This window comes from Mustelus asterias, chromosome 12 (assembly GCF_964213995.1).
Source record: "Mustelus asterias chromosome 12, sMusAst1.hap1.1, whole genome shotgun sequence".
Taxonomy (NCBI): domain Eukaryota; kingdom Metazoa; phylum Chordata; class Chondrichthyes; order Carcharhiniformes; family Triakidae; genus Mustelus; species Mustelus asterias.
In genome coordinates, this window is record NC_135812.1 from 34092314 (window position 1) to 34103563 (window position 11250).

Genomic DNA, 11250 nt, shown 5'->3' on the forward strand with positions numbered 1-11250 from the left:
TGAAACTCGCATTCTACTAGTTTCAGTTTGCCAATGTGAATTTATTACAAATCTCTTTTTATACATTAGCCCAATCCTCAATAAATGCTAATATGTCACCCCAACACTATGAACTCTTGTCTCGTGTAGTAATCCTTTTTGTGCATTGTATTAAATGCTTCTTGGAAATCCAAAATATAGTACATCTACTTGTTCCCCTTTATCTGTCGTGTTTGTTGCATCTTCAAATTAATATGTCAATGATTTTTTTAATGTCCCTCCACTACTTCCTTAATAATGATTCAGCATTTTTCAGATGTCAAGCCCAACTGACCTGCTTTCTGTCTCCCTCCTTTCTTGAAGATTTCCAGTCCAAGAGGGCCTTTTCAGAAGCTAGGGAATTTTGGAAGATTACAACCTATCCACAACCTTGCAGCCACTTCTTTTAAGATTCTAGGATGCAGGCCATCAGGCCATGGAGACTTATCAGCCATTTGTCTCATTAATTTTCTTCACATTTTTTCTCTAGTGATAGTGATTGCTTTAAGTTCCTCCCTCCATTTTTCCCCATAATTTTCACATATTCTTAGGATGTTTCAGGTGTTTTCTACCATGAAGACCAACACAGAGTGCTTGTTCAAAGTCTCTTTAATTTCCTTGTTTTCCATTGAGGATAGCAAAATGTTTGGGGTGTGGGGGCAATGGAGATGTGTAGGGAGAAAATTCCAGAGCCTAAATCCTGGGCAATTGAAGACATGGACACCATTAGTGGATTCAGTAAAATCAGGGATGCTCAAAAGGCCAGAATTAGATGTGTGCAGATATCTCAGAGGGTTATAGGACTGCAGAAGATTACAGAGATAGGGAGGGGCAATGTTACAGCAAGATTTGAAAATAAGGATGAGAATTTTAAAATCAAGACATTGCTTAATCAGGAACCAGTGTAGGTCAGTAAGGATAGGGGCAAAGGGTTTGTATTCGGACATGGGCAATAGTATCTGAAGTTGACAGAGAGTAGAACCTGGGAAGTTAGTCAGGAGTATTGGAATAGTTAAGTCTCGAGGTAAAAAAGGCATCGATTAATGTTTTGATAAGAGTCGGGCGATGTTAAGGAGGTGGCCGTAAGGGGCCTTAGTGATGTGGTCAATATGTTGTCAGTAGAGCGCCTTCCAGATTGTGTTTGCCAGTCACTCGGGCTGATCGGCCAAGAGAAGGGCTTTTAACATTTCATTCAAAGTCAGCGAATGAAATGAGAACAGTGTGTAAGTAGAAGCCAATTGAATCTATTCACATTTGCAGACATGCAACCAAAAGTTGTTGGAAAGACTGCAACAGTCTTAAGTGGATAGAGCCAGTAGAGGGCAAATCCTAACCTTAATCTATGTCTTTTGTTCAAACAGGCTGAGCTGACATTCAGTGCTGGTGACATAATTAATGTTTATGGGGACATGGATGAGGATGGTTTCTATTTTGTGAGTATATGCAAATGTATCTTACACTTTATTACTGCATTGGAGTGTCAGTTCAGAAAAGTCAGTCCCAAACTATTCCTTCATGCTAGCAGTACAATGTGCAGACCTTCTTTTGGAAGTAACACTCTTTCTGGCTTCCCAAAGTCTTTGCCATCTACAAACTGCATGTCAAGGGTGTGATGGAATACTCATCACTTGTCCATGCCGCCCTTTTTTTTTAAAACCCCTCAGCTAATCCCAATTGCCCGCATTTGGCCCACATCCCTCTATACCCATGGTACCCATGTAACTACCTAAATGCTTTATAAAAGATAAAATTGTACCCGCCTCTACTACTACCTCTGGCAGCTTGTTCCAGACACTCACCAGCCTCTGTGTGAAAAAATTGCCCCTCTGGACACCTTTGTATCTCTCCCCTCTCACCTTAAACCTATGCCCTCTAGTTTTAGACTCCCCTACCTTTGGGAAAAGATATTGACTATCTACCTTGTCTATGCCCCTCATTCTTTTATAGACCTCTATAAGGTCACCCCTCAGCCTCCTACACTCCAGAGAAAAAAGTCCCAGTCTATTCAGCCTCTCTTTATAACTCAATCCATCAAGTCCCGGTAGCATCCTAGTAAATCTTTTCTGCACTCTTTCTAGTTTAATAATATCCTTTCTATAATAGGGTGACCAGAATTGCACACAGTATTCCAAGTGTGTCTTGTACAACTTCAACAAGACATCCCAACTCCTGTATTCAGTGTTCTGACGGATGAAACCAAGCATGCCGAATGCCTTCTTCACCACTCTGTCCACCTGTGACTCCACTTTCAAGGAGCTATGAACATGTACCCCTAGATCTCTTTGTTCTGTAACTCTCCCCAACGCCCTACCATTAACTGAGTAAGTCCTGCCCTGGTTCAATCTACCAAAATGCATCACCTTGCATTTGTCTAAATTAAACCCCATCTGCCATTCGTCAGCCCACTGGCTGATAAGTTTCTCAACCCCATTCTCCCGCCTTTTCCCCGGAACCCTTGATCCCCTTACCAGTCAAGAACCTATCTATCTCTGTCTTAAATACATTCAATGACCTGGCCTCCACGGTTTTCTGTGGCAATGAATTGTGTAGAAATTCCTCCTCATCTTGGTTCTAAAGGGTCGTCCCTTTACTATGAGGCTGTGCCCTCGGATCCTAGTCTCTCCCCACTAATGGAAACATCGTCCCAATGTCCACTTTATCCAGGTCTTTCAGTATTCTGTAAGTTTCAATGAGATCCCCCCTCACTGAATCAAGCACAGACCCAGAGTTCTCAAACACTCCTCATACATTAAGCTTTTCATTCTCGGGATCATTCATGAACCTCCTCTGAACCCCCCTCCAGGGCCAGCACATCCTTCCTTACATTCAGAGCCCACAATTGCTCACAATACTCCAAATGTGGTCTGACCAGAGCCTTATAAAGCCTCAGCAGTACATGTCTACTTTTGTATTCTAGTTCTCTCAATCCGACATTGAGGTAAGAGAGCTAAAAGCAGCTGTTTCCAAAAGTCAGGACCACAAAAATGTGACACAGCAAATCAGAATAAACAACAAAAATGTAAATAAATCTGGGTTTGCCGAGACTTGAGGGCAGTTTAGACATAATGGCCGGAACTCTACCACCCCACCCGCCATTGGTGCGGGCAAGCGTCCGACAATGGAAATCTCCATTGATCTCGGGCGGGAATTCCCAGTTTTGCCCGAGTGTGGCCGTAAAATCCTGCCCAATTGGTTTATTAGATTGGTTGTTTTCATCCCAAAGTTCCCTCCCACACAAATATTGAAATCTTGTCTCCATTCAGTCACATGGTTCACACAGTAGGTTGAGCCATATGTAACAGGTTACTGTATTTTGCCATGTTAGGGTGACCTAAATGGACTACATGGGCTTGCACCATCCAACTTCCTGGAGCAGATTACTGTGGAGGAGGCAGTGGAGGAAGCTGCTGGGAATACCATGTCAAGACCTCCTCCAACTGCAGCACACAAGGAAAAACCGGTAAGACCAGCAGATGCTGTGTTGTGTAAAATATAAACTGTGCCCTCCTGTTGTGAAATGCTGGACTGCCCGAATAACATTTCTACTGGGCTCCACACATAGGAAGTCGAGACCAAGGGTATTTTACAGATGAAGGAGGGTTAGCGGTGCAGAGGTACTTCAACCAATGTAATGGAGAAGACAGGGAGGAGAGAGGGATTGAGAAGAGGAAGTGAAGGCAGGACAGAACACGAGGAGAGTGGGACTTGAGATGGGGTGAAGGGACGGGATAGATGGGTAGCAGAGAGGACAGAGGGAGTGAAAGGATCAGATGCACTGGAGAGGAGGGGATGGAGAATGGAAAGGAGTAGCAAGGTCATTGGGGTGGTGAATGGATTTTCGTTTGGCTCGGTTGAATCAATGAGGCTTTGTGCTTCCTAAAAAAGACTTGGTGATCTGAGCTGTAGTTTGATATCTATCTACAAGCTTTGACTACCTTTTAAGTAAGTGTGTAAGCTAACCTTTCCATCTTTCCTAAGTCAAACATTTGGATGTTTATTTAAGATGCACAACTCTTCCTTATATTTACTACAGACTTTGAGCTTTTTAATGCTGACCTTTTCTTTGAAAACCTCTTTTTTTCCCTTTGTGCAATTGTAAAGGTGAGTTTCTTACTTTATGCATTAGGTGGCTGTATTATGTTAAATTGCATAGCGTTATTTCAATATTATCATCCACAAGGGCAGCACCTTTGGAAAGGTGCGGTCATGCTCCATTTTTATAAGAAAATAGATAAATTGTGTATATTTTATTTTCTCTCAATCCTTTTCAGTTGTCATTTAAGCTTTTTTCTTGGAACACAATCAATTATAGGTTTTGGTTCAAGAATTCTACATCCTTTATCCAAATGTTCAAACTCTGCAGGTATTTAGTTCATTGTGGCAGATAATGAGCTGGCTGAGTTGTGTTGCCAGCAACTAATGACCCTTGCTGAGTGGTACTGATCGGAACAGCTTGGTCTTATTAAAGCCTTTTTGTTCATTTACTCGCTTGTATTAGTTGTTTCACTTTCTTTTATTATAATATTTCTGTTTCTCTACCTTTTTCCATGGCAACAGAGGAAGACTGTTCATTTCAAGCGGTAATTAGCACCCAGGAGGCTTGTAAGTTTATGTTACTGAAGATACTGCTGCAGCTTTCAGACACTGTCATATGCATTGCAGCATGCACACCAGAAGGAGCTGCATTTCTGCAGTAAGCACAGCACCAGTCCAAGGAACAGAGTTACAGGAACCATCCCAATCTGGGGAAACATTTCTAAATAGTACGACGTTCTTTGCAATCTCGATCAAAGTCTAACAACCTCCATTGCTCCTTTCTGGTCTGCCAGCATGTCCCTAAATGGACCTCCACTTCAGGGTAATGGGACCATCCAGTAGGCTGAATCATAAAATCATACAGTGTAGAAGAGGCCATTCAGCTCATCGAGTCTGCACTGATACATTAGAAATGGCCCATAGCTGCACATAGTCTGCACTCTGGTTGCCCAATCAGCAATTTGTTGATCTGGGCTAAGAGACAGGGGCTAAGTCGAAGATAAGCCAGAAGATAATTCTTACTTATAGGGTGAGAGGGTATACATACACAGCCTTTCCCAAAACTGTTGCCCTTAGCTATCATAAACAGATCAAGAAAGACACAGGTCAACATATGCGACTACATTGGGCAATTGTCCTCTTGGCAATGGTATAGTGCCAAGATAAACCTGAAAAGGGGCCTAATTAGAAGATAGGGATGCAGTTAGGTCCACCCATAGTGAAAAGACATGGTTAAATATCTGGCTGCAGATATTGTTGCTGTGGTTAAATCCTGGAAATGTGTGCAGATTTCCAGATGTGCTCAGAATAACAAGTTTCCAGAAATATACATAAGTTCCTGAGGTAGCTGAGATGTGGTAGGATAGCTCTAGTCTGGAGTAGGTGCAGCTCCAGTTTCCACTTCCAGCAACGTCCTGTTATGAATTTCCCCACTGCAGTACATAAGCTGGAGATTCACCTGTTGGGAGATGGCACTGCTCAGCCTATATGTGAGCTGCCAGATGTCTAGCTCTCAAAGCAGATTGTGAGCAGGTATGAGTATAAGGTACGCCAAGCTCAGACCATTCTTCGAATAGAAAGCAGCTTCAAAATCCTGGAGCATGGCCTAAAAGTTGGGGATTCTCCCTGTAATTCATAAAAAAAGAATTAAAAATGTAACCAAATCACTTGTATCGGATTAGGCAGGTTTGCCTATATTATGCTCTTTTGGCTCTGTCCTTTGTACTGGCTGCAAAGTAGAACTTCATGTGTGCACTCCACCTGCAGTAATGCTAGATAACAGTAATAGACTATTAGATGTGCTTGGCTGTATCACTCACACTCAGGTTAGCTCGAATAGGGCATGTCACGCTTAGTGCAAAATACTACAGATGCAGAAATCTGAAATAAAAACAGAAAATGCTGGAAATACTCTGAACGCCAACAAAAGATCATCAACCCTAAACTGTAATTCAGTTCCTCTCTCACAGATGTTGCCTGGTATGCTGTGTCATTTTTGGCATTTTCTGTTTTTACTTCTCACCCTCGAATTGAATTCTAGTTCGGTTTTTCACCACTAATAGCTGGCTCCCTTCTGGATTGTCATTCACCCTGGCGTTGCCTCCACTATTTTACTGACTAGAAAGATAGATTTGCATTACCCATTAGTGCGAATGGATCGCAAGAGGAAACAGTTGAAGTTAATTGAAATTTGATGGTTGATGGCTCCATCTTCCCAATGTAAAAGAATTTGACAGGTAAGGGAGTAGTCCAGTCGCATGTAATCAGCCTTCAAACCTGGTTTACTATTATTTTCCTTCTCTACTGGTGCGTCACCTGGAGAACAAGAAGGGAGGATGTTGGATGATGCTGAGATGGTTATGCTGAGGCAGTAGCTGGAATATGAGGTACAGAAGATCTGACAGCAGAGGTATCTTCAGTAGTATAAGTTGTTGACAGTGTTATGTGACTCCTGTTGGTTAGATAGGATGGTGATTTATCCTGGGTCATGGCTAACAACAGCTTCTTGCTTGCTTTGCATGGACCTTTTGCGACTGGCTAACACTGTTCAGTCCATCGCTTTTTATAAGCATTGATAAATACACCGGCTCACTGTTATCAAGACCCATGAGAAAAACCCTGAGTTTGTGGTTCAGCATTGCACATGTTGGTTATCTGTAAAATCAAGCAAGATGATAAAGGTTTTATTCAGAACAACAATATCATCACAGAATGTATGGTGATGCCCGATGTCTTGATATAGAGAATGGGAATTGTTGGACAAAAAAGACCAAGGTTCATTTAGCTCACCTCTGTAACCCTGCTTGTCACGTGATGCAGCAGTAATGGTGTTATTCACTATTCACAACAATCAATCTCGTATCATCTGAAATGCCAGTCAGTCGATTGGCAGTGTCAATCTAAGGCAACTGGAACTTCTGATCAGCTCTTCATAGGGCAACCTGGTCCCACTGGATTTGTGGCAATATGTGGCACTGAGTGGCCTTGACAAAAGGTAAAGTACAGAAAAGGTGAGACTGACGAGTAAGAAATGTGCAACTCCATTATATTCAGATTAATGGTAAAATTACAAGTTCCATGTACTCATTCCTTCACCAGTGGCAGCTTTTAAATCATGTTAATCTCAATTACTTAGAGCAAATCTTTTTCTGTTTGCTCACATGTATGCATCTCAGTTACATAAATTGCACTAGCAGCCGGCATGATGCAAAACAGTCCTCACTGCACAGAGGCAGAGAGTGAGTTAGACTCAGAGCAAGACCAACATGGAAAAGAGACAATGTCCTATTGAGAGTTGACATACTCCCATTCTGTAATCATTGATGTGAACATCTCTCTTAAATTAGTTAACTAAAATCAAAACAATTAATATTAAAATGTAAATATTGTTAAATTAAAATCTTCAGAGCAGTCAAATAAAATTAATATTAAATTGTGTTTTTGGTTCCTCTTGTCAACACCTGGCCAATTTTATATTTTAAAAATCAGAATGCAGGAAGGCATGTGAATCAGCTGCAGTGAAGCCCACAATGCATACATACATACATATATACATGCATACATTCGTGTGATTAGCTTTGCCTTTGCTCTGCACTGTAGCATCAGCTTTACAAGGCAACTCAATTAGAATCGTACAATCCCGACAGTGGATAAGGAGGCCATTGGGCCCATCGAGCCTGCACCGACGACAATCCCACCCAGACCCTATCCCTGTCACCCTGTATTTACCCTGCTAATCCCCCTGACACTAATGGTCAATTTAGCATGGCCAATCAACCTAACCTGCACATCTTTGGAGTGTGGGAGGAAACCCACGTAGACATGGGGAGAATGTGCAAATTCCTCACAGACAGTGAACTGAGGTCGGAATTGAATCTGGGTCCCTGGCACTGTGAAGCAGCAGTGCTAACCACAATGCCCAATTAAGGTCTGAGGCCTCAGGATGAGAAATAAATTGATCTTTCTGGAAGCATAAATGATCAACAAAGGGAGGACGAAGCTTTAACATGTGTGTGTGTGTGTGGAAGATGTGAATGAACATCAGAAGCACAATTACTGTTTGCTGGCACAAATGGTTCAGGATAACCGCAGAGAATTGACAGACAATCAATTCTGCCCTATAACCTTGAACCAAACCTAGGAATGAAAGACCAGTGCGAATTGGGCCATAGTGGAGGAGATTGTGGCAGGTTGGCGTGGGATACAGGATTAATACAAGACTGAAGACAATCTTGATGACGGACGGTGTCGAATTACTTCACAACTCAGGTCAATATTAAAAATACCACGGCACCATTCAAAGAAGAACGGAATTCTTCTAATATTCTATCCAATATTTCTTTAATCGCTATCATTACATGAAGAACTGCTGGTCATTCATCTCATTGCTGGATATGGGGTATGACTGTGAATAAAAGATCAAATAACTCTGGTACATTTAGGAGAAGGGTATAAATTGCTGTATCAATAAACAGGTCTAGCAGTCTTTGAACAGAGATTGAGACTCTTTCGGAAGAGGAATAATGGATGACACGAGGGTGATTGTGACGAGGTTTACAGGGTTTGAATATCCAAATAGCAGCATAACTAGTTCTTGGCATAAGGACAGAATCAGCAGAGTTTCGAGGCGATACAGTTTGTCTTCTGTTTGAAGTGTGTGTGTTGATGTGGCAATGAGTGTGTAATGTGGAGTGTGTTTCTTACTCTCTCCTGTATTATGTCAATAACATTTGTTCTGATTTTCTTCCATCAGCTGAGCTCAGATGAAGCAGACGTTTTGAGTCCTGTTTTGCCAGCAACCGATTACCCTGCTGCCACTGGACCGAGTTTGGACAATCAGGGATGCAGTGAGAACAACCCCAGTAACAAGAAGAAAAAGGGTTTTTTTTCCAAAGGAAAGAAGCTGTTCAAAAGACTGGGATCCAGTAAAAGAGAGTAACTTGGACCTGGGAACTAGTAGCAACAAGTAACTCCAGCCTGGAATCCAATACGGAGAGTAACTCCCACCTGGAATCCAATATGGAGAGTAACTCTCACCCAAGGTCCAGTAACGGAGTAACTCCCATCTGGAATCCAGTAACAGAGAGCAACTCCCATTCAACTTGGAGTAATGGAGAGCATCATCCACCTTGAATCCAGTAAGTCACTTGAGTTGATGGTGGACCTTGGAAATAATTTGAAACTGAGAGGAATTGTTAACATCAAACGGGGATCACGTCCACCAATGCAGAATCCTTCCTGCTGCAAAACTTAAAAGAAACTTCCACTGTCCCTTAGCCTTCTGAGATCTTTTCCTCAAGTCACCAGTGTTTGCAATGTTGCAGTTGAAAGAAAGGTTGGCCAGAAGCTTTAATCTGCAATGAGCACTAACCCTATAAACCATCAGAAGAGAATGCCTTTATACAAATGATAATAGATACAGTCCATAAATGTTCAGCCTGCTGGAAATATCTAGCTTCAGCTCACCTCATCTGTAACTGTCAGAAGACATGTGGCTAATATTGTTCATGCATTGATCCTCCAGTGACTGCTTAACAGCAGAGAGCTGTTCTCTTCAAGTAACTACATGGCAATATTATTTAAATTGTGCACAGTTATAAATCTCTGCATCTCATGGATTTCAGAGTCAGACAGGTAGTGGCTCTGTGGCCAGAGATATGTCAGGATCTCACTGACCCGTTATGCTGAAAAGAAACCTGAATGACCATGGAATTGTGATGTAACTAACTGGTGACCACCAGTTTATTACCAGATTTTGTCTCACTGGTTAGTGTCTTTCTGGGGTTGTACACTGGTGAGTTCTGTTGACTTGTATCAGCAGTCAGTTTGTATCTAGGGTTGTCACCATTTGCCAAGTCCAAAATGGCACGGGTGCAAGGCAGGGATTTACGATCAGGGCTGGTGTTCTAATATTTGCATTGTTACTGATGAAAATTTATTTAAAAGTATAAAATAAATGTCTCTATGTCATGAGATATAAAAGCAAATGGAAACATGTTGTTCCGTGTCAGACTTCTGGTGTCCTGTTTGCATGTTGGAAACTTCCAAACAACCTGAACAAAATCTAGCCAACTACATGCAAAACTAGAAGGTGACAACTTCGCCTGAAACCACTAGTGTGGAAAGTGTCCATGTGCTTTGAGATCCGATCCATTGCATTGCTAAAGGCGAGTAATGGTAAGGTTTGTCCTCTGCCTTATTCAAGAAAGACAGCTTAATGGATTTCTAAACATGAAAACAGATTTTCAGATGCCAAGCCACAATACCCTGCCAGTTTTCAGCTGACACCCTGAGTTTGTGCACATATATACTCTGTGTTCCAGGCTCCTGAGCAGCTGTCAATCTTAAAACAGAACTTATTTTCATACCTTAAAAAATTGCCATCATGTTTAAATTCTAGCACGCCACTTTGTAATATATGGTCAAGATTTTGTACAGAAGAGTTTATATGATTGTTTGTGACATTTATAAATATTTTCACCTCTTGTTTTGCATGCATCATTGGGATTGAATCCGGCTGTGCTCTGCATGGAGTGCAATTGTGAACAGGGCTCAAGCCCTGACTGTCAAATGCTTTTCCTTTGTTTCTACATAGAAATGTTTTTACTGAAATAAAGTCTATTTTCACAGAAACTGCCCATGCCTTTCAGTAATTATTTTGAATTGTTGAGGATCTGGTGGGCTGGGAATGCAGGAATAGTGGGGGGGGGAGCCCAGGCCATGAGGAGGAAGGTGGCGGGGCGGGGGGGGGGGGCGGGGGGAGGGAGTGGGGGGCAGGCCAAAAGGAGGAAGAATGTAGACAATAAGGGTGAAATGCCAGGAATACAGGGACAATGTGGGCAAGTCCTTGGGGAGAAACTTGACAGTTTTGGGGGAGACTGCAACAAGTACAATATCAGTAAGAGTAAGGACAAATCCAACCCAGCCAATTACCACCCCATCAGTATACTCTCGATCATCAGCAAAGTGATGGAAAGTGTCGCCAACAGTGCTATCAAGCGGTACTTACTGAGCAGTAACCTGCTCACTGATGGTCAGTTTGAGTCCTGCCAGGGCCACTTAGCTCCTGAGCTCATGACAACCTTAACCTAAACACGGACAAGGGAGCTAAACTCACAAGGCGGGATAAGAGTGACTTCCCTTGGCATCAAGGCAGCATTTGTAGTATCAAGAAGTCCTAGCAAAACTGGAGTCAAC

At 42.2% G+C, this 11250-nt stretch overlaps 1 protein-coding gene across 1 annotated transcript in view; it reads left to right on the top strand.

Moving 5' to 3' along the window:
• tspoap1 (TSPO associated protein 1) overlaps positions 1-10683 on the top strand; it is a 286284-nt gene extending 275601 nt beyond the window's left edge. The window contains exons 26-28 of the mRNA XM_078225016.1: positions 1380-1451; positions 3344-3478; positions 8807-10683. Coding sequence (XP_078081142.1) covers positions 1380-1451; positions 3344-3478; positions 8807-8992 — 393 coding nt within the window. The 3' untranslated portion in view covers positions 8993-10683. The remainder of the gene's footprint in view (positions 1-1379; positions 1452-3343; positions 3479-8806) is intronic.
• The last annotated feature ends 567 nt before the right edge of the window (positions 10684-11250 follow it).